Here is a 23,665-nt window from a genome sequence, read left to right as displayed (position 1 = left end):
GCACTCCAGCCTGGGCGACAGAGGAAGACTCCATCTCAAAAAAAATAAATAAATAAAAATAAAATAAAACAAAATAAGATAAAATTATCTTCCTTCACTATCCTTCAAGTGTCCAGGTGACCTCATTCTTCTTGGACACTAGACGAGAGCTCGGGACTCACCAACTGCGGGTACCCGAAAAAGATTGTCATGCTGGCCCTCTGCTGTCACTGGCGGAGGGCAGCCACCCCACACGGTAAAGCAAGGAGCCTACCGAGCTGATAACACACTGCCGTCCATGGACAACAGAGCTAAGAGAGCACTGTAACATGTCCTCTGGGGCTTCAGGGTTTGCAGGCACCCCGACCTGGGCACCGCCATGGGGCCTGCACGGAGCCTCCTTTTGCCCACGCCCAAAGCAGCCAGCCGGATCCTGCACTTGCCGCCCCCATGCTCCCTCCCGCAAGGGGTTGAGCATGGCGGGCCGACATAGACAGGGCACGCCACCACGCCTGGCTAATTTCATCATATTGGTCAGGCTGGTCTCGAACTCCTGACCTCATGATCCGCTCTCCTCGGCCTCTCAAAGTGCTGGGATTATAGACGTGAGCCACCACATCTGGCCTTGGACCCCCCTTTTCTTTCTGGAGCCTCTCACCTCCCCAGGCAAGCCCAGGTGTCTCCTTGGTATCCCACATTCCCCCATTAGAGTAACCATCACAGGGGATTGTGATTAAGTATCCGCTCCCCAGACAATGAGCTCCCCTGGGGCCACCACATACCTACCTCCTGTCCACCACTGAGCTCCCATGTCCAGCCAAAAGGCTGGCAGACAGAAAACATTAGTTGAATAAATGAAGGAATGTGGCTTTACCAACAATTATAATTTTGCTTTTTTTTTTTTTTTTTTTTGAGATGGAATCTTGCTCTGTCACCCAGGCTGGAGAGCAGTAGTGCGATCTCGGCTCACTGCAACCTCCACCTCCCGGTTTCAAGTGATTGTCCTGCCTCAGCCTCCTGAGTAGCTGGGACTACAGGCACATGCCACCATGCTGGGGTTTCACCATGTTGGGCAGGATGGTCTCGATCTCCTGACCTTGTGATCCACCTTCCTTGGCCTCCCAAAGTGCTGGGATTACAGGCGTGAGCCACTGCTCCTGGGTTTTTTTTTTTTTTTTTTGAGATGGAGTCTCGCTCTGTTGCTTAGGCTGGAGTGCAGTGGTGCGATCTTGGTTCACTGCAAGCTCCGCCTCCTGGCTCAAGCAATTCTCCTGCCTCAGCCTCCCAGGTAGCTGGGATTATAGGTGTGTGCCACCATACCCAGCTAACTTTTGTATTTTTAGTAGAGACGGGTTTTCAGCATGTCGGCCAGGCTGGTCTCGAACTCCTGATCTCAAGTGATCCACTCACCTCAGCCTCCCAAAGTGCTGGGAATAGAGGAATGAGCTACCGCTCCCAGCCAACAATTGCAATTTTAAAACGTAGTTGTGCCCAGCTCTTCACAGTTATGGAAGGGCTGACACTCCGTCCTCTTTCCATCCTCTCCAAAACCCTGTGATTCGGGAAAGGGAAGAATTTTATCCCTATTTCTTTTTTTCTTCTTTTTTTTAGATGGAGTCTCACCCTGTGGCCCAGGTTGGAGTGCAATGGTTGGATCTCAGCTCACTGCAACCTCTGCCTACTGGGTTCAAGAGATTCTCCTGCCTCAGCCTCCCGAGTAGCTGGGATTACAGGTGTGTGCCACCACGCCTGGCTAATTTTTATTTTATTTTTTTTATCTTTAGTGGAGACAGTGTTTCACCATGTTGGGACAGCCTGGTCTCGAACTCCTGACCTCGTGATCCACCCACCTCGGCCTCCCAAAGTGCTGGGATTACAGGCGTGAGCCACTGCGCCCGGCCTCATCCCTGTTTCATTTCACACAGGGGTAAACTCTAGAGAACTGAAGTGGCAACACTTGATTCCATCTCAGGTCGGCCTGATCTCAATCCTGGTGTTTAGTGTAAGACCCAGATAGGTGGCCAGAACTGAAGACCCCTTGACTCCAGCTCTCAGAGACACTGTCTAGCAGGCGAGACCTGGCACTTCTGCAAACAACTCCAGAAGAAGGGGGAGAGTGGGGGCAGTATAAGAGCATGCTGCGGGAAGTCAGGGGCGGTAGTAGTTGAAAATGGGCGCTTGGAGAGTGGGAAGGATTTGTCCTTGTGGGGAACGACAAGAGTAGAGGATCTTAATGTGAGAGCTCAGCCTGCTTTGGCGTCCTCCAAGAAACCCCCTTCGAGGTCTGGCTGCTCCGCTTCAGTCGCTTTAAGAGTGGCCCCGCCCCACCCAGCCGCCCATGTCGATCGAATCTGAATGGCCTATAGTAGAAGAGAAGAGACCACTTTCGCGCTTCAACCGCACTAGGGGGCGGGGAAGAGGGCGGGAGAGGTGGACTATCAGCTTGGTCACATGACCCGCCTAATTGGCCAGAGGCTGCGGCGGCCCTGAGCGACTTAGCAATGCTCATTGGCCAGAAACGGGTGGGCCTGGCGCTAGGCCACGCCCCCGACGGCCTCGGTTTGGTTGCGCAGCTGCGGGGGAAGGAGACGCTGCCCTTCCGTAGCGATGGGATCCCGGGTGAGTATCGGCCCGGGCTGAGCCCCCAAGGCGGTCGGGCAGCGCGGCAGGGCCCGGGACTTGAGCGGAGGACCGAGTGAGCGCGGGTGTCCGGGCCCAACTGGAGCGGGAAGGTGCCGGGTTTGGAATGAGTGGGCACCCGGGCCAGGGACGGTGCGAGAGGGTGCCTTGCTTGGGAGTGGAACGAGAAGGTACTTGGGTCAGGGAGGTGATGCCCAGTCCTGGAACGTGGCGGGGATTGGAGCAGGCGCGCAGGTACCCGATCCGAGGCGGGGAAAGCACCCGGGATGGAAGGAGCAGGTGTGCTGGCCGTGAGCAGCGCCAGAGGGTACTTGGGTGAGTTTCAAGGATATTCCGGGGTAGGGGCAAGAGAAGAAGGGGCTGCCCAAGATGTCTGGGGTGGAGTGAGCAATTTCTGAAGACAGGGATATTGCTGAGGTCCAGCGCGGGGGTGCCCAGTGCCCGGCATGGTGGGACTGTTGAGGGGACCGGCATGGGATGAATAGGAGACTGGGCAGAGTGGCTCAAGGGAGTCGGGGACGTTGTTGGGGTCCAGGCGGAATGAGCGAGTGGACAGGCCAGAGTCATTAGTGGGGTTGCCTAGCGCAGGGGAGGAGGCGCGTGGGATGATAAGCTTAGACACCCAGGCTGAGGGTGCTGTAAGTGCTCTGGTGACGGTGGAATGAGGAGGTGTCTGCCTAAGATTGTAGGGCACGAGAGATGGCTGCCCAAGTGGGGCCAGGCCCTGCACAGCAGTAGAAGTGTCCATTTGGTAGGGAACATTGCTGTGGACTTTTCATTGTGGAGAGGAGGTGGAGGGGTCTCATCTTAGGCCCTGGGGGATGGCCAGGGTGCCAGGGGGACAGACACAGTGTGGGTTGACTGGATTTGGATCCATCCCTGGAGTGAAGCAGGCTTGGGGGCTGGTGGTGTTACCTTGCACCTGCAGGCTCTGCCTCCCAGTGGGGACAAGGGGCTGCTCTGGACTCTCCCGCAAACAGTGGGCCTCAGTCACCCCTGGAGCATGTGTTCAGGCTCATCTTTAAGGACATGTGGGCTTCTCACTTAGAGGCCCAGAAGTGCTACAGGTGTGGCCTGGAAGGAGCGTGGCAGTTGTAGCTGGCAGCAGCTGGGAAGCACTACCACAGTCTCGAGATCCCCCAGAACTTGGCCGCTTAGTAACTCAGTGACCTCAGGCAGACTGCCTCATCTCAGAGCCTCCGTGTTTCCCCATCCTTGAGATAAACATTGGTCATTGCGAGGGTTCTGAGAGGACTGGACCCAAAGCCTGTCTTGGAGAGTCTGTTCTGAGTTTGGCCTGGAGTAAGGGCTTGGGAAATAGTAGCTGCTGGCCCTCTGATGTTCTTGTCTTCCCTCTTTCTGAGACCTGAGCCAGCCTGGGGTCGGGGTGAGGGGTAGGGGGATGTGGCTTACAGTATTAACCTAGGTCCTGACCACTGTGGGTCACGTAGCTCAATTCACAGCCTCCTGGTAGGATGCCTCTACCTTTGACAACCTGGAAGCTTCCTTAGCCCTAGAACATCACCCTGCCCGCCCCTCCTCTCTCACACACCCCCCAGTCCTAGAGCTAGACTGACAGGCTCCTCAGTCCTTCCCACTCACTGGGGAGAAGCTGTTTCTTCTGCTGGCCCAGTGACTTTGGCCGCCATCCCAGGGAGACAGGGTCGGTCTTGGCCTGTGTGTTCCTTCCGCTTGAGGTCCCGGGAGACATTGAAGGCATCCTTGGGCTTGGAGCTGGAAGTGGGGGAGCACCCTGCTGGGTCTTGGGGTCCAGGCTAGGTGTGATCAAGCCACTTATTTCCTGGCCTTGGGAAGGGGCAATGGGGTACCCTGTGGGGGAGGGGAGTATTTCCCGAGGTCCCAGGAAAAGCTGCCCAGTACTCTGTGGTCTGCTGGGGCTTGCTACTTCCTGCTGCATGTCAAATTTAGCAAAAGGGTTGCACTGAGCACAAAGTCTTACTCTACCATGTACCAGCTATGTGACTTTGGACTCCTAACTTAGCTTGTCGGAGATTCAGTTTCCTCATCGGAAACCAGAGATGAGGCTGGGGGGAAGGTGGGTGGCATCAACTTCACAGAATCCTTTTTTTGTTTGTCTTTTTTTTTTTTTTTTTTGAGGCAGAGTCTTGCTCTGTCACCCAGGCTGGAGTGCAGTGGCACCATCTAAGCTCACTGCAACCTCTGCCTCCTGGATTCAAGCGATTCTCCTGCCTCAGCCTCCCAAGTAGCTGGGATTTCAGGAACGTGCCACCACACTAGCTAATTTTTGTATTTTTAGTAGAGACGGGGTTTCACCATGTTGACCAGGCCAGTCTCGAAGTCCTGACCTCAGGTGATCCACCCGCCTCGGCCTCCCAAAGTGCTGGGATTACAGGCGTGAGCCACAGTGCCCAGCAAGGAAACATCCTTAACTTTGTGGGAGGTAAAAAGATGCAGTGATTCTCAGTCTGGGGCCTAAGATTTTTGCTTAGCAAATGGTCCATGGGTTGAAAAAGGGAGAGAAAATATGGCTTAAAGCCCTAAGTCTGAGAGTGACCTGTTCACCTCCCAGGTTCTGGGTCCTCTCCTGGGCTGGCTGGCCAGCGATGTTTCCGCTCGCAGGGCCCCTGGTAGGCAGAGAGTCTGTGGGCGTGGGGCTGCCCGCTGGTGGGCAGATGCAGAGGCCTGGGGCCTGATTCCAGACCTGGGGTTCCAAGGCAAGCTTTGCTCCCGCCTCCTCCCCCATGGACGCTCTTGTGTGCATTTCCGCGTGTTCCTGTGTGCACGTTCTCTTCTCTGACTTGGTCGTCTGTCTCTTAGCTCTGTGGAGGGGCCCTCTGGTATGTGTGTTCCTGTCCTTCTGGGGCGTGGATGGTGCCCAGGACCCAGCTGGCAACCAGTTGAAGACGTTCTCCTTGGAAGCTCTTGGCCCTGAGGACTTTGCCTGGGGCATTGGCCCTGCCATGGCGTTCCGGAGGGCTGAGGGCACGTCCATGATCCAGGCCCTGGCCATGACGGTGGCTGAGATCCCCGTGTTCCTGTACACGACGTTTGGGCAGGTAAGGATCGGAGTGAGTTGTATTTCTGGTCTGTGAAACACTTCCATGCTCAGCCCAGGGCTCCTCCGTGTCCAGGAACACTGAGCCCTCGTTCTTGCTTTGCCAGACCTCTGGTGTCTCCTCTTTGTACTGGGTTTGTTGTCTGAGGCTTCAGGCCTGTTCTTTAGCCTAAGACTATATGAACTCTTTTTTTTTTTTTTAATTAATTAAAAAAATTGTTTTGGCCAGGTGCGGTGGTTCATGCCTGTAATCCCAGCACTTTGGGAGGCCGAGACGGGCGGATCACCTGAGGTCAGGAGTTTGAGACCAGCCTGGCCAACGTGGTGAAACCCTGTCTCTACTAAAAATACAAAAATTAGCCAAGCGTGGTGGTGTGTGCCTGTAGTCCCAGCTACCTGGGAAGCTGATACAGGAGAATTGCTTGAACCCAGGAGGTGGAAGTTGCCGTGAGCTGAGATTGTGCCACTATACTCCAGCCTGGGCAATAGAGCAAGACACTGTCTCAAAAAAAAAAAAAAAAAAAAAAAAATTAGCTGGGCCTGGTGGCAGGTGCCTGTAATCCCAGCTATTTGGGAGGCTGAGGCGGGAGGATCACTTGAACCCAGGAGGCGGAGGTTGCAGTGAGCCGAGATCACACCACTGCAGTCCAGCCTGGTCAACAGAGTGAGATTCCGTCTCAACAACAACAAAAAAAGTTATTTGTGGTAGAAATAGGGCCTTGCTGTGTTGCCCAGGCTGGTCTTGAACTCTTGGGCTCAAGTCATCCACCCACCTTGGCCTCCTAAAGTGCTGGGATTATAGGCATGAGCCACTGTATCTGGTCCTATATGAACTCTTGACCTCGGTTACTCAGTCTGTAAAAGGGGTCAGTGCCCCCCCCCCGACAACTCACATGTTTGTGGCTGACTGGGCTCTTGACAAAAGATCTGCCCTGTGGGTTACAGTCCCACCTGAGGGGCTCCCAGGCCCAGAGGGCAGAGGGTGAGGTGCAGCAGTAGGAAGCGTTCAGATGGGGTGGTGGGTGAGTGGGTGTCATCATCTTTGAGGCACTGCTGAGAAACAGGGGCCAGCAGATCTGGGTTTCATGTCTGCCTCTGTCGCCTTGAGCATGTGTCTTCACCTGGGTGAGCCTCAGGTTCCTCATCTGGAAATGACAGGGACTCAGATGGGTACCCCAGGCTAGGTCCTAGTGCAGTGCCAGGCACAGCTGGTGCTTGCTCACTGCAGCTCATGTCATCATGACTGAGGGTGCTGGCCCTTAGACCTCACCTCCTCAGCACTGGCATCTTGCCATCTTTACGTTTTTGTGGTCCGTGTTTCAGGGAGGCTGGTCAAGTTCCCTGTGTAGGGCAGCTGCCTCTCAGTCTCTCGTCTGGTTGGCAGATGTGCCAGAGGGCTGGTGTATGTCCTGTCCCTGAGGTGCTCTGGGGCAGTCCTGCTGCCTTGGACCCAGGGAGGTGTAACCGGCAGCGTCTCCTCTTCCCTGCAGTCTGCATTTTCCCAGCTACGGTTGACGCCAGGCCTGCGGAAAGTCCTCTTTGCCACGGCCCTGGGGACTGTGGCCCTGGCCCTGGCTGCCCACCAGCTGAAGAGGCGACGGAGGAGGAAGAAGCAGGCTGGTCCCGAGATGGGAGGGGAGCAGCTGGGCACGGTGCCCCTCCCTATCCTCTTGGCCAGGAAGGTCCCTTCAGTGAAGAAAGGTAGGTGTGAGGTGGTGGGCATGGGCCTGACCTGGGGTCACATCCTGGGGTCATATCCCAGCTGGGTCATTCTCTACCTGGGGATCTTGGGCCAGTGACTTCTTGTCTCAGAGCCAAGGTCTCATCCGTGAGCAGGATGACAGTAGCATCCCTTCCTCTAGTCACTGAACTGGAGGGTGATGCGGTTGGATGCGTGTGCTCTGTTGGTGGTGGTGGTTTTGGTTGTTCTCATTGGCTGAGGACCCTTTGGGAGCACCCAGGTCCAGAGTGGGTTGGGGGTGTGGCTCCTGGGTCCAGAGAGGGATGTTCCCCAGGCTGAGGTGCAGAAAGGGCCATGTTGTTCTTGAACCACGCGGTATTCCTCCCATCCCCTTCTCTCTTCAAAATTGAGGTATAGGCCGGGCGCGGTGGCTCATGCCTGTAATCCCAGCCCTTTGGGAAGCCGAGGCAGGCGGGTCACGAGGTCAGGAGATCGAGACCATCCTGGCTAACACGGTGAAACCCCATCTCTACTAAAAATACAAAAAATTAGCCGGGCGTGGTGGCGGGCACCTGTAGTCCCAGGTACTTGGGAGGCTGAGGCAAGAGAATGGCGTGGACCTGGGAGGCGGAGCTTGCAGTGAGCTGAGATCATACCACTGTACTCCAGCCTGGGTGACAGAGCGAGACTCCGTCTCAAAAAAAAAAAAAAAAAAAATTGAGATTTAATTTGCATGTAGTGAGATTCGTACTTTTCAGCATACTATTCTTTGGTCTTTGACATAGAGTCATCCGACCACCACCATAGTTAGGAATCATTCAGCTGGTTAGAAGGTAGTGAGTTCACTCAGTCGGTTGCTCACAGTCACAGATCACACTCCTTCTATTCTCTTTTTTTTTTTTTTTTTTTTGAGATGGAGTATTGCTCTGCCACCCAGGCTGGAGGGCAGTGGCACAATCTCGGTTCACTGCAGCCTCAGCTTCCCATGTTCAAGCGATTCTCCTGCTTCAGCCTCTTGAGAAGCTGGGACTACAGGCATGTGCCACCATGCCTGGCTAATTTTTGTATTTTTAGTAGAGATGGGATTTCGCCATGTTGGCCAGGCTGTTCTCGAACTCTTGAGCTCAAGTGATCCCTCTGCCTCAACCTCCCAAAGTGCTAGGATTACAGGTGTGAGCCACTGCATCTGGCCGTCCTTCTACTCTTTTTTTTGAGACAGAGTCTCACACTGTCGCCCAGGCTGGAGTGCTGTGGCACAATCTTGGCTCACTGTAACCTCCGCATCCTGGGTTCAAGGGATTCTCCTGCCTCAGCCTCTTGAGTAGCTGGGATTATAGGCGTGTGCCACCATGCCTGGCTAATTTTTTGCATTTTTAGTAGAGACGGGGTTTCACCGTATTAGCCAGGATGGTCTCGATCTCCTGACCTCGTGATCCTCCCGCCTCAGTCTCCCAAAGTGCTGGGATTACAGGCATGAGCCAACTCGCCCCGCTTTTTTTTTTTTTTTTTTTTTGAGACGGAGTTTCGCTCATGTTTCCCAGGCTGGAGTACAGTAGCCTGATATCCGCTCACTGCAGCCTCTGTCTTCCGGTTTCAAGTGATTCTCCTGCCTCAGCCTCTTGAGTAGCGGGGATTACAGATGCATGCAACTATGCCCGGCTAATTTTTGTATTTTTAGTAGAGACAGAGTTTTGCCATGTTAGCCAGGCTGGTCTCGAACTCCTGACCTCGTGATCCACCCGTCTCGGCCTCCCAAAGTGCTGGGATTACAGACGTGAGCCACCATGTCCGGCCCTTTCTTCTACTCTTTTTTTGTTTGTTTTTGAGATGGAGTCTCGCTCTGTCGCCCAGGCTGGAGTGTAGTGGCGCTATCTCTGCTCACTGCAAGCTCCGCCTCCCAGGTTCACACTATTCTGCCTCAGCCTCCCAGGTAGCTGGGACTACAGGTGCCCGCCACTGCACCCGGCTAATTTTTTTTTGTAGTTTTAGTAGAGACGGGGTTTTACCGTGTTAGCCAGGATGTTCTCTATCTCCTGACCTTGTGATCTGCCCTCCTCAGCCTCCCAAAGGGCTGGGATTACGGGCGTGAGCCACCGCGCCTGGTCTACTCTTTTTCCCTGCTTCTCACTACTACACTTAACTAGTCTTAAAAAAAAAAAAAAAAGAAAAAAAAACTTAAAAAAAAGAACTGTTCTATCACTCTCTAAATGCCCTGTGTCAGCCCCTCTCCTACCCTAGCTCTGGTAGCCACTGCTCTGTTTTGTGGCGGCTGCTGTGGTTGTAAAAACTCTTATGGCTCCTGATAATCTTGATAATCTTGTAATACAGAGACCCGTTGTTTGCTACATTGGAATGTTGTTTTGATCTCTTTCCAGGGCAAGGAGTTCTCATCTTGGTCCTTATCTTGGGGGACCTTTTTTTTTTTTTAAACGGAGTCTCACTCAGTCACCCAGGCTGGGGTGCAATGGCACGATCTCGGCTCACTGCAACCTCCACCCCCCGGGTTCTAGCGATTCTCCTGCCTCAGCCTCCCAAGTAGCTAGAATTACAAACATGAACCACCATGCCCAGCTAATTTTTGTATTTTTGGTAGGCATGGGCTTTCACCATGTTGGCCAGGCTGGTGTCGAACTCCTGGCCTCAAGAGATCTGCCTGCCTTGGCCTACTAAAATGCTGGGGTTACAGGTGTGAGCCACCGTGCCTGACCGAAACTTGTTTTAAGAAGCAAAAGCAAGGCTGGGCACAGTGGCTCATGCTTATAATCCCAGCCCTTTGGGAGGCTAAGGCAGGTGGATCCTGAGGTCAGGAGTTTGAGACCAGCCTGGCCAACATGGTGAAACCCTGTCTCTAATAAATATACAAAAATTAGCCAGGTGTGGTGGCAGGCACCTATGGAGGTGGAGGTTGCAGTGAGCCGAGATTGTGCCACTGCACTTCAGCCTGGGCGACAGAGCTAGACTGTGTCTCAAAGAAAAAAAAAAACGCAGCAAAAGTAGCCTGTAATCCCAGCACTTTGGGACGCTGAGGTGGATGGATCATCTGAGGACAGCAGTGCCAGACCAGCCTGGCCAACATGGTGAAACCCTCTCTCTACTAAAAATACAAAAATTAGCCAAGCATGGAGGTGCATGCCTATAATCCCAGCTATTTATGAGGCTGAGGCAGAAGGATCGCTTGAACCTGGGAGGCAGAGGTTGTAGTGAGCCGAGATCACAACACTGCACTCCAGCCTGGGCTATGGAGTGAGACTCTGTCTCAAAAAAAAAAGCAAAAGTAGACCGGGTGTGGTAGCTCACACCTAGAATTCCCGCACTTTGGGAAGCCAAGGCAGGAGGATCATTGAGTCCAGGAGTTTGAGACCAGCCTGAGCAACATAGAGAGACCCCGTCTCTATAAATAATTTTTTTAAAAAAAGATAACAAAAGTTGGCCAAGTGTGGTGGCTCATACCTGTAATCCCAGCACTTTGGGAGGCAGGAGGATTGTTTGAGGCTGGGAGTTCAAGACCAGCCTGGGCAACATAGAGAGGCCCTGTCTCTATAAAAAAAATAAGGAGAAGCAAAAGTTTTCTGTGAAAATAAATTTTAATTGTGTATTATTGTTGCAAAAGGAAAGTATTATCTTTAGAATTGGAAAGAGAAGTCTTTTTTTTTTTTTTTTCAGACGGAGTCTCGCTCTGTCGCCAGGCTGGAGTGCAGTGGCGCCATCTTGGCTCACTGCAACCTCCACCTCCTGGGTTTAAGCCATTCTCCTGCCTCAGCCTCCCGAGTAGCTGGGACTACAGGCGCCCGCCACCATGCCTGGCTAATTTTTTGTATCTTTAGTAGAGACAGGGTTTCACCATATCGGCCAGGATGGTCTCCATCTCTCGACCTCATGATCCGCCCGCCTCGGCCTCCCAAAGTGCTGGGATTACAGGTGTGAGCCACCGCGCCTGGCCTAGAATTGGAAAAAGAAGTCTTGAGACTAATATGGAAGAGGACCCTGAGAGACACTTAGGCAGCCGAGTTTTGTGTCTGTCCTAGGAAATCTGGAGTCATCTGCACAGCATTTAGGTCCCATGCCCTGTCCCACTCTGCCTGCTCCCATTTCACCTTATTTTGCCTTCCCTATTTTTCTTGCTTCTGAAAAAATATTGGCCATGTGTGGTGGCTTGTACCTGTAATCCCAGTACTTTGGGGCAGGTGGATCACTTGAGCCAGGAGTTTGAGACCAGCCTGGGTGGTATATCAAGGCCCTGTCTCTGTTTTTTTTTTTTTTTTTCTGGAGACGGAGTCTTGCCCTGTTGCCTAGGCTGGAGTGCAGTGGCGTGATCTTGGCTCACTGCAACCTCTGCCTTCCAGGTTCAAGCAGTTCTCCTGCCTCAGCCTCCTGAGTAGCTGAGATTACAGGCATGTGCCACCACACCTGGCTAATTTTTGTATTTTTAGTAGAGATGGGGTTTCTCCATATTGGCCAGGCTGGTCTTGAACCCCTGACCTCAGGTGATCCACCTGCCCCGGGCTCCCAAAGTGCTAGGATTAAGGCGTGAGCCACTGTGCCTGGACCATTTTGTTTTCTTTCTTTTTTTTTTTTTTTGAGACAGTGTCTCACTCTGTCGCCCAGGCTGGAGTGGAATGGCTCAATCTTGGCTCACTGCAACCTCTGCCTCCTGGGTTCAAGGATTCTCCTCCTCAGCCTCCCAAATAGCTGGGATTACAAGCAGGTACCACCATACCTAGCTAATTTTTTTTTTTTTTTTTTTTTGAGACAAAGTCTCGCTCTGTTGCCCAGACTGGAGTGCAGTGCTGCAATCTTGGCTCACTGCAAGCTCTGCCCTCTGGGTTGACGCCATTCTCCTGGCTCAGCCTCCCGATTAGCTGGGACTACAGGTGCCTGCCACCACTCCTGGCTATTTTTTTTTATTTTTAGTAGAGATGGGGTTTCACCATGTTAGCCAGGATGGTCTCGATCTCCTGACCTCATGATCCGCCTGCCTCGGCCTCCCAAAGTGCTGGGATTACAGGCGTGAGCCACTGCGCCCGGCCATACCTGGCTAATTTTTTGTATTTTTAGTAGAGACAGGGTTTCACCACATGGGCCAGGCTGGTCTCGAACTCCTGATCTCATGTGATCTGCCCACCTCAGCCTCCCAAAGTGCTGGGATTACAGGTGTGAGTCACTGTGCTTGGCCTTGTCTCTATTTTAAAATATAACCATTTGTGCATTTTATTTTATTAAAATTTTATTTTTTTGAGACATTCTTGCTCTGTTGCCCAGGCTGGAGTGCAGTGGCACGGTCTTGGCTCACTGCAACTTCTGCTTCCCAGGTTCAAGCAATTATCCTGCCTCAGCCTCCTGAGTAGCTGGGATTACAGGCATGCACTACCACATCTGGCTAATTTATGTATTTTTATTAGAGATGGGGTTTTACCATGTTGGCCAGGCTGATCTTGACTCCTGACCTCAAGTGATCCACCCATCTCGGCCTCCCAAAGTGCTAGGATTACAGACATGATCCACCCAGCCCAGCCTAAAAAAATTTTTATATATATGTATATATATTTGAGACAGGGTCTCACTCTGCTTTCCAGGCTGGAGTGAAGTGTTGCGATCATGGCCCACTGCAGCCTTAACCTCCCAGGCTCAAGTGATCCCCCACCCTCAGCCTCCCAAGTAGCTGGGGTTGCAGGCCATGCCACCACACTTGGCTAATTTTTGCATTTTTTGTTGAGACGGGGTTTTGCCATGTTGCCGAGGCTGGTCTTGAACTCCTGGGTTCAAGCAATCCTCCCCCACCTCGGCCTCCCAAAGTGCTGGGATTATAGGCATGAGCCACTGTGCCTGGCCTTTTGTATATTTTTAAAAGTTGTTGTCTTGGCTGGGTGCGGTGGCTCACGCCTGTAATCGCAGCACTTTGGGAGGCCGAGGCTGGTGGATCACGAGGTCAGGAGATGGAGACCATCCTGACTCACACGGTGAAACCCCGTCTCTACTAAAAATACAAAAAATTAGCCGGGCGTGACGGCGGGCACCTGTAATCCCAGCTACTCGGGAGGCTGAAGCAGGAGAATGGCATGAACCCAGGAGGCGGAGCTTGCAGTGAGCCGAGATCGCGCCACTGCACTCCAGCCTAGAAAAATATGGTGTCTCACATCCGTTTTGGAAGGTGGAGAATTCTAAACCATTCTCTCAATCAACAGCCCAGAGAAGGCTAAGCAAGGAGGCGGGAAAGCAGGTGGACCTCATTCTCGGCTTATCTGGCAAATCTGGACTCCTCCCCTCGGCCTGGCCCTGTGCCCTGTGGCAGGGATATGGCAGGGATGTGGTCGTGAGCAGGATGCAGAGGGCCCTGCACTGTTCTCCTGAGTGCACACCCTCGGGGCCCCTCTGTTCCCCTGACTTAGAAGGTCAGGACCAGTTCCCAGATGAGGAAGAAGGGGAAGGTGGTCCAGAGGGGGAGCAGCCCGTATAAAGGCCACATGGGATGCCTGTGTGACGCTTGCTCTTCCGCTCCTCACAGGATACTCCGGCCGGAGAGTCCAGAGCCCCAGCAGCAAGAGCAACGACACCCTGAGTGGCATCTCTTCCATTGAGCCCAGCAAGCACTCGGGCTCCTCCCACAGCGTGGCCTCGGTGAGCAGCAGGTGCCAGGGCTCCAGGTCCAGGCTTACCCCTCCTTGAGGACTCCGCCCTCAGCAAGCTTATGGACTGGTAGAGTCCATTCATTCATTCATTCATTCTCTCTCTCTCACTCGTCCACCCACGCAGGCTTTCAGGGATTGTCCCTAATCACTCACTGTGCCAGGTGTTGGTGGGAGAAAGGTGGGCTGGTGCAGAGGAGAGAAACTGATGGTCTCCTGGGGAGACCCGTACCTGTGAAAATGCAGGCTTATTCATTCATCAGCCACTGACAAGCACCTGCGTTATACCAGGGACTCTGCCAGGCTCTGGGGGTGTAGAGGTAAATAAGGCAGAAGCTTGGCTTCTTCTGGGTTGTGGCTTTTGGTTCCTTCACTTGTCCAGCAAGCAGAGTCCCAGCTCTGAGCCAGGCTGGCACAGGGGCAAGCAAGAGCTGGTTCTTGTCCTTGGGCAGCCAGCCGCTCGTGTGGATGAGAGGCGGGACCCTGGCACAGAATGGGTACTCTCTGTCTTCTTGTCCAGGTGGTAGAGGAGCCATGGCGTAAGGGGTGGATACAGCAGTCAGGAGCAGGGCTCAGCGGGGTTCCAAGGTTCCTGGGCTGGGCATTGGTCTCGGGATTCCTTCCCGCTTTGGTGGCTTCTATGAAGCACCATCAGGTAGATTGTGGGTCCAGGCCATTCTGAGGGTGCAGACGCTGTGGCCAGGAATGAGCTCAGGGATGGCATTTGGAGGGGGCGTGTGGCCCATGGTCAGGCAGTGGGGGAGGGCTCAGGGGGGCCCTGCAGAGAGCCCAGGAAGGCTTCACTCTTTGTTCTTGCACTGATTGGCTCCCAGATGGTGGCAGTGAACTCATCCAGCCCCACAGCCGCGTGCTCGGGACCATGGGATGCCAGAGGGATGGAGGAGTCTCTGACCACCAGTGATGGCAACGCAGAGAGCCTGTATATGCAAGGTGTGTGCAGGAGGTGCCTCGGCTTCCAGGGCAGGGTAGGCGGCAGAAACAGTTCCTTCCTAGGAGCCTGGCCAGTCTCAGGTCACTTTGCCCCTCACTACCCTGCCCAAAATCCCAACTGGAGATTTCCAGCCATTTCTGAACAAGGGACAGTGTCTAGGAACAAACCTGGTCTGAAAGAAGGCCTGGAACCTGAGCAGCCCAGGCCACACGCCCCCACCCAGTTCTTGCCCTTTAAGGCCCTTCTGCCTCCTTGATGTTCTGAGCCCCGTCTTGGGTGAGACAGTCAAGGGCTGACCCTCCCTTGTTGCCTCACCTGTGCTCAGGCATGGAGCTGTTCGAGGAAGCTCTGCAGAAGTGGGAGCAGGCACTGAGCGTGGGTCAGCGTGGGGACAGCGGCAGCACGCCCACGCCCAGGGATGGCCTCCGGAACCCAGAGACTGCATCAGAGCCACTGTCTGAGGTAGGTGGCCTTCTGCATCCCCCTGCGCCCATGGGAGAAGGTTGGCAGCACAGGAGAGGGGCAGCCACACCTTGGGAGGCAGGCAGGCTCCTGTCCTCTGGGACTGCCGATTTCCCTCTGTGAGGGTGTTATGACGTGAAACAAAGCAATTCATGTCACGTGCTCAGCACAGTACCTGGCGCTCGGCAAAAACAGCTGTACTGAGACTCACACCCGCCTCAACCCTGTGAAGGGCAACGTGTGGTCCTGAAAGACTGGAAGGGAAGACGCCTCTGTTGAGAGTTGGCTGCATTGCCTGGTCTTTGTTTTTTTTTTTTTTTTTTTTTTTGAGATGGAGTCTCACTCTGTTGCCAGACTGGATTGCAGTGGTGCAATCTCGGCTCACTGCAACCTTCACCTCCCAGGTTCAAGCGGTTCTCCTGCTTCAGCCTCCTGAGTAGCTGGGACTACAGGCGCCCGCTACCACACTCGGGTAATTTTTGTATTTTTAGTAGAGACGGGGTTTCACCATGTTGGCCAGGCTGGTCTTGAACTCTTGACCTCATGATCCACCCTTCTTGGCCTCCCGAAGTGCTGGGATTACAGGTGTGAACCACTGTGCTCGGCTGTTTTGTTTGTTTGTTTGTTTTGAGATGGAGTCTTGCATTGTTGCCCAGGCTGGAGAGCAGTGGTGCAATCTCGGTTCACTGCAACCTCCACCTCCCGTGTTCAAGTGATTCTCCTGCCTCAGCCTCCTGAGTAGCTGGGATTACACAGGCGCACGCCACCATGCCTAGCTAATTTTTGTATTTTTAGTAAAGACGGGGTTTCACCATGTTGGCCAGGATGGTCTCGATCTCTTGACCTTGTGATCCACCCCCCCCTCAGCCTCCCAAAGTGCTGGGACTACAGGCGTGAGGAACCGCGCCCAGCTAATTTATGTATGTATGTATGTATGTATTTATTTATTTTTTTTTTTTTGAGACAGAGTCTCGCTCTGTCGCCCAGGCTGGAGTGCAGTGGCACGATCTCGGCTCACTGCAAGCTCCGCCTTCTGGGTTTATGCCATTCTCCTGCCTCAGCCTCCTGAGTAGCTGGGACTACAGGCGCCTGCCACCACGCCTGGCTAATTTTTTGTATTTTTTTTTTTTTTTTTTTTAGCAGAGACGGGGTTTCACTGTGTTAGCCAGGATGGTCTCGATCTCCTGACCTCATGATCTACCTGCCTCTGCCTCCCAAAGTGCTGGGATTACAGGCGTGAGCCACCACACCCGGCCTACAGTGAATATTTATTATTTCAATATTAGGAAAGGAAAACGAAGTTAAAAGGCTACAATTAAAAATTTTGTGGCTGGGCACGGTGCATCACACCTGTAATCCCAACACTCTGGGGTGCCACGGCAGGAGATCCAGTTGAGCCCAGGAATTTGAGGGGATGTGGCCACTTCTGGTGGTGGAGGTAGAAGGAGGAAGGAGGATTTCTCTGCCTACTCCTCCCTCATCCTTGCCTTCATTCCTCCACCCGTGTCTCCCATTGGCCGAGAGCCAGCTGGCAGGGGGACCTAGGAAACAGCTTGCAGAACAAGGGTGGGGCTGTGTTTGGCACAGCTGGCAACAAGTTGAAGGTGTCCATACCCTCTGTCCCTGCTGGGGCGTGAGCTCAAGACGTGAAGGCCAGGGAAATACCTGAGGTTTGAAGTGACTCAAACCCTTGAGTGCCTGCAGTTGCAGCTGCGTCAGGTCCTGTCTGCGAGTGGGCAGGGAATGGGCACCTGTAGGAGTGTGTTAGTGAGGGGGATTCAAGGGAGGCAACTTTGTTTCCCAGATTATATTTTTTGCTAAAACTATATCTGAAATGATAGAACTTGAAAATGATAGAACTTGCATTGTTTTCCTTGTGAAAGCAATTACATATTCCTTATCAAATAATGAAAAGTACAGAAATAGGAAAGAGAAGGGGGTGTAAGATAGTCTGAGCCCAGACTCTGATCAGACAGCTCAATGGTTGCACGGTGTGTGGCCCTCGGCCTCCTGGAACACTGGCGCTCTGTGGGGGCACCAGCACCAGCCATACAGGCCTGGTCCATAGTAGGTGCTCAGTTAATTATCTCTGGCATGTCATTGATGCCTACAACCCTTCTTCTAGGCATCACCACTTTCTCTTCCTCCAGGCATTTTTTTCTATCTATTGCTATAATTTGTTTTTTTTTTTTTGAGATGGAGTTTCGCTTTTGTTGCCCAGGCTGGAGTGCAATGGCGTGATCTTGGCTCACTGCAACCTCTGCCTCCCAGGTTCAAGCGATTCTCCTGCTTTAGCCTCCCACGTAGCTGGGATTACAGGCATGTGCCACCACACCTGGCTAATTTTTTTGTATTTTTAGTAGAGATGAGGTTTCACCATGTTGGCCAGGCTAGTTTGTATCTCCTGACCTCAGGTGATCCACCCGCCTCAACCTCGCAAAGTGCTGGGATTATGGGCATGAGCCACTGCGCCCAGCCTATTACTATACTTTTTAAACAGTTTTGTTGAAATATAGGCTGGGCACAGTGGCTTACACTTATAATCCCAATATTTTGGAAGGCTGAGGTGGGAGGATTGTCTGAGTCAATGAGGGGGAAGTTCAAGACCAGCCTGGGCAACATAGTGAGACTCTGTCTCAAAAAAATATTTTGTTTTTGAGACAGGGTCTTACTCTGCTGCCCAGGCTGGAGTGCAGTGGTGTGACCAATTAGCTGGGTGTCGTGGCATGTTCCTATGGTCCCAGCTACTCGGGAGGCTGAAGTGGGAGGATCTCCTGAGCCCAGGAGTTCAAGGCTGCAGTGAGCTATGATAGTGCCAGTGCAGTCCAGCTTGGGCAACCCTGTCTCTACAAAAAGAAAAAGAAAAGATACAATTCACGTAGCATTTAAACTGGGCAATTGAGTGACCTTTGGTATATTCACAAAATTGTGTATCTATTATCACAATCAATTTTGGAGCATTTTTATCATCCCAAAAAGAAACCCCTGGTCCGACATGGTGGCTCATACCTGTAATCTCAGTGCTTTGGAAGGCCCAGGTAGAGGAAAATTTCTTGAGCCCAGAAATTCAAGACCAGCCTGGGCAGCATAGTGAGACCCCCATCTCTGCAAAAAATTAAAAAGTTAGCTGGGTATGGTGGCGCACACCTGTAGGCCCAGCTACTCAGGAGGCTGAGGCAGTAGGATTCCTTGAGCCCAGAAGGTCAAGACTACAGTGAGCCATGGTTGAGCCACTGCATTCCAGCCTCTGCAACAGAGTGAGACGGTGTCTCAACAACAACAAAGAAACAACAGCGAAGAAACCCCATGTACTTTGGCCATTCCCTTCACATCCCTTCATTTCCCCCCAGCTCTAGGCAACCACAAATCTGTTTTCTCTACATCTGGATTTGCCTATCCTGGACGTTTCTAGAAATGGGATCACAGAAAATGTGGCCTTTTATGACTGCCTCCCTTCACATAGCAGGATGTTTCCAAGGTTTATCCGTGTTGCCGCGTGAATCACTGTTTTGTTTCTGTTGTATAGATGGACCACATTTTGTTTATTTGTTCATCAGTTGGTAGATATTTGGGTTGCTTCCATTTTTTGGCTCCTATGAATAATGCTGCTATGAACATTCATTACAGGTTTTTGTGTGGACATTTGTTTTCATTTCTCTTGGGTATATACCTAGGCGTGAAACTGCAGGGTCACACGATAACTCCATGTTTAACTTTTTTTTTTTTTTTTTTTTTTTTGAGACGGAGTCTCGCTCTGTCGCCCAGGCTGGAGTGCAGTGGCCGGATCTCAGCTCACTGCAAGCTCCGCCTCCCGGGTTCACGCCATTCTCCGGCCTCAGCCTCCCGAGTAGCTGGGACTACAGGCGCCCGCCACCTCACCCGGCTAGTTTTTTGTATTTCTTAATAGAGACGGGGTTTCACCGTGTTAGCCAGGATGGTCTCGATCTCCTGACCTCGTGATCCGCCCGTCTCGGCCTCCCAAAGTGCTGGGATTACAGGCTTGAGCCACCGCGCCCGGCCATGTTTAACTTTTTTTTAAGACAGAGTCTCGCTCTCTCGCCCTGGCTGGCATGCGGTGGCGCAATCTCGGCTCACCACAACCTCCACCTCCCAGGTTCAAACCATTCTCCCGCCTCAGCCTAAGTAGCTGGGATGACAGGCATGCGCCACCACACCTGGCTAATTTTTGTATTTTTTTTTTTTTTTGAGACAGAGTCTCGCTCTGTCACCCAGGCTGGAGTGCAGTGGCGCGATCTTGGCTCACTGCAAGCTCTGCCTCCCGGGTTCACGCCATTCTCCTGCCTCAGCCTCCGGAGTAGCTGGGACTACAGGCGCCCACCACCTCGCCCGGCTAATTTTTTGTATTTTTAGTCGAGACGGGGTTTCACCGTGTTAGCCAGGATGGTCTCGATCTCCTGACCTTGTGATCTGCCCGCCTCGGCCTCCCAAACTGCTGGGATTATAGGCATGAGCCACCACGCCCGGCCTAATTTTTGTATTTTTAGTGGAGATGGGGTTTCACCATGTTGGCCAGGCTGGTCTCAAACTCCTGACCTCAGATGATCCACCCACCTTGGCCTCCCAAAGTGCTGGGATTACAGGTATGAGCCACCATGCCCAGCCTCCACGTTTAACTTTTTAAGGAACCACCAAACTGTTTTCAAAGTGACTGCACTGTTTTTTGTTCTCATCAGCAGCCCATGAGGGTTCCCATTTCTCCACATGCTCACCACCACTTGTTCCTGTCTTTTTGGTTATCCCCATCCTGGCGGGTGCAGGTGGCTTCTCATTGTTTTGATTTGCATTTTTCTGATGGCTAAGGATGTTGAGCATCTTTTCACTTCCTATCCATTATTACATCTTATTCGGAGGAATGTCTGTTCCGATGCCTTCTTTTGTAATTGGGTTATTTGTGTTTTTATTAAGTTCTAAGGGTTTCTCATATTGTGGAGAAAGCCCCTTTATCAGATGCGGTTGCAGATATTTTCTGTATTTTTCGTCATCTTGTGAGTTGTCTTTTCACTTTATTTATTTATTTATTTTTTCTTCCGTATTTATTTATTTATTTTGAAATAGAGTCTCGCTCTGTCACCCAGGCTGGAGTGCGGTGGGGTGATCTCAGCTCACTGCAGCCTCTGTCTCCCAGGTTCAAGCGATTCTCCCGCCTCAGTCTCCTTATAATCTGGGATTACAGGCACCTGCCACCATGCCCGGCTAACTTCTGTATTTTTAGTAGAGACAGGGTTTCACCATGTTGGCCGGGCTGGTCTCGAACTCTCAACCCCAGGTGATCTGCCCGCCTTGGCCTCCCAACGTGCTGGGATTGCAGGCGTGAGCCACCGCGCCTGGCCTCACTTTTTTGCTGGTGCCCCCGGAAGCACAAAAGTTTTTTGAGGGTCAGGGTTATCTGTTTTTTCCTTTTGTTGAGTGTGCGTCTGATGTCACATCTAAGAACCATTACCCTGGCCGGGCATGGTAGCTCACACCTGTAATCCCAGCACTTTGGGAGGCCAAGGTGGGTGGATCACGAGGTCAGGAGATGGAGACCATACTGGCCAACATGGTGAAACCCCATCTCTAATGAAAATACGAAAATTAGCCGGGCGTGGTGGCGTGTGCCTGTAATCCCAGCTACTTGGGAGGCTGAGGCAGGAGAATCACTTGAACCAGGGATTCAGAGGCTATAGTAAGCCGAGATGGTGCCACAGCACTGCAGCCTGGCGACAGATCGAGACTCTATCTCCAAAAAAAAAAAAGAACCATTACCTTACTTGAGACCATTTCACAGAGACACAGATTTGTGCCAAAACTACAAGTCTCTGCTGGCCACATAGGGTGCGTCTGGGCCCTGCGGGAGAACCAAGCAAAGGGTCCTGTGGGCCTGGGGCTGCATCCCAGCTCTGCCAGGCTCTTGCTGGTCATGTGGACCACTTAACCTTGAGTTTGACCTGTGAAATGGGGTCCTAGTAATCCTGTCCTCAGAGGGACACTGTGAGACTGAACGATGAGGCACCTGGCCCCAGGTGGCACTCAGTGCATGGCTGCCATTTCCATCATTTCCATCCCTTTCCAAGCTCGTCTGACTGTTGCTCCCCAGCGCCCTCAGCCCTCATCTTCTCCCCGCGGGTCCAGTTACAGGCAGTTGCAGGCTCTGGCAGCCTTTGTGGAAAACAGAGTGGGGCTGGCTCATGCCTCCCCTCAGCGCTCAGCCCAGAAGCTCCTGGGGTTCAGGGAGGAGTGCCCCCTCTTCCCTCACCCGGCCTAGTGGCCCAAGGGTAGCGACAAGGTCATCAAGGCCACAGGATGCTGCGCACTCTTTTTTCTTTTTTTTAGACGGAGTCTCGCTCTGTCACCAGGCTGGAGTGCAGTGGTGGGATCTCAGCTCACTGCAACCTCCGCCTCCCAGGTTCAAGCGATTCTCCTACCTCAGCCTCCCAAGTAGCTGGGATTACAGGTGTGCACCACCATGCCCAGCTAATTTTTGTATTTTTAGTAGAGGCGGGGTTTTACCATGTTGGTAGGATGGTCTGGAACTCCTGATCTCATGATCCACCCGCCTCGGCCTCCCAAAGTGCTGGAATTATAGGTGTAAGCCACCGTGCCCGGCCTTTTGTTTTTTGTTTTTTTTTTTTCCTGAGACAGTTTCGCTCTTGTTGCCCAGGCTAGAGTGCAATGGCGTGGTCTCAGCTCACTGCAACCTCTGCCTCCAGGGTTCATGCGATTCTCCCACCTCAGCCTCCTGAGTAGCTGGGATTACAGGTGCCAGCCACTATGTCCAGCTAATTTTTATATTTTTAGTGGAGACGGGATTTCACCATGTTGGCCAGGCTGGTCTTGAACTACTGACCTCAGGTGATCCGCCTGCCTCGGCCTCCCAAAGTGCTTGGATTACAGGTGAAAGCTGCTGCGCCCACCCAATTTGTGTATATTTTATGGTAGTAAATGATAAAGACGATTATCTACATATATTTTATTGTTCGTCACATATCTTTTTCATAATTTTTTCAGTATCTCTAGGCTAAGTGGGTTCATCTCTGAGGTTTTTCAAATTGTCATACATTTCCAAAAAATTCTCCTATATATTTATTGAAAAAAATCTGGCCGGGCACAATGGCTCATACCTGTAGTTCCAACACCTTAGGAGATCAAAGTGGGAGGATCACTTGAGTCTAGGAATTCAAGACCACCCTGGGCAACATGGTGAGATCCTGTCTCTACAATAAATACAAAAATATTTGCCGGGCGCAGTGGTGGGCACCTGTAGCCCCAGCTACTTAGGAGGCTGAGTTGGGAGGATCGCCTGAGCCCGTGATCTCATCACTGCACTCTAGCCTGGGCAACAGAACAAGACCCTGTCTCCAACAAAAAAAAAAGAAACCCTCTGTCGTTCAAGGGTCACATGTGTATTATTAAAATTAATTTTGCCCATTACTTTGTGCTATTTATTGTGGTCTGTAGAAAATATTAAATGTTGACTGGGCGCAGTGGCTCACGCCTGTAATCCAGCACTTTGAGAGGCCGAGGCGGGTGGATCATGAGGTCAGGAGTTCGAGACCAGCCTGGCCAAGATGGTGAAACCCCGTCTCTACTAAAAATACAAAAATTTGGGCCGGGCGCGGTGGCTCAAGCCTGTAATCCCAGCAGTTTGGGAGGCCGAGACGGGCGGATCACGAGGTCAGGAGATCGAGACCATCCTGGCTAACCCGGTGAAACCCCGTCTCTACTAAAAAAATACAAAAAACTAGCCGGGCGAGGTGGTGGGCGCCTGTAGTCCCAGCTACTCGGGAGGCTGAGGCAGGAGAATGGCGTAAACGCGGGAGGCGGAGCTTGCAGTGAGCTGAGATCCGGCCACTGCACTCCAGCCTGGGCGACAGAGCGAGACTCCGTCTAAAAAAAAAAAAAAAAAAATACAAAAATTAGCCGGGCATGGTGGCGCACGCCTGTAGTCCCAGCTACTTGGGAGGCTAAGGCAGGAGAATTGCTTGAACCTGGGAGGCGGAGGTTGCAGTGAGCCGAGATTGTGCCATTGCACTCTAGCCTGGGCCGACAAGAGCAAAACTCCATCTAAAAAAAAAAAAAAAAAACAAAAAAACATTAAATGTTGTGTGTGGCTTTCCACTGGACAGCACTGCTCTGGAGCCACACACACCTGGATTCAGTATGTTTCAGTATGTGCCACCACTAGTTCCACACTGTGACCTCAGGGAAATAATTTCCCCGTTCTGAGCCTTGTCTTAGTTTCTCTATCTGTCAAGGGAAATAAGAGTGTCTTTCTCCTAAGATCTCAGGGA

General features: G+C 52.3%; 1 protein-coding gene across 2 annotated transcripts in view; it reads left to right on the top strand.

Moving 5' to 3' along the window:
• Positions 1-2,434: 2,434 nt before the first annotated feature.
• MIGA2 (mitoguardin 2) overlaps positions 2,435-23,665 on the top strand; it is a 38,290-nt gene continuing 17,059 nt past the window's right edge. Inside the window, exons 1-6 of one of the 2 annotated variants that reach the window (XM_025359559.1) lie at positions 2,435-2,598; positions 5,419-5,657; positions 7,147-7,357; positions 13,840-13,952; positions 14,794-14,911; positions 15,238-15,374. In XM_025359559.1, the coding sequence (XP_025215344.1) occupies positions 2,481-2,598; positions 5,419-5,657; positions 7,147-7,357; positions 13,840-13,952; positions 14,794-14,911; positions 15,238-15,374 (936 nt within the window). In that variant the 5' untranslated portion in view covers positions 2,435-2,480. Of the gene's footprint in view, positions 2,935-5,418; positions 5,658-7,146; positions 7,358-13,839; positions 13,953-14,793; positions 14,912-15,237; positions 15,375-23,665 lie in introns of both variants that reach the window. The other variant, XM_025359560.1, reaches the window with a different exon arrangement.

Source organism: Theropithecus gelada, chromosome 15, assembly GCF_003255815.1.
Source record: "Theropithecus gelada isolate Dixy chromosome 15, Tgel_1.0, whole genome shotgun sequence".
Lineage (NCBI taxonomy): Eukaryota > Metazoa > Chordata > Mammalia > Primates > Cercopithecidae > Theropithecus > Theropithecus gelada.
This window is presented reverse-complemented; position numbering and strand designations above follow the sequence as displayed.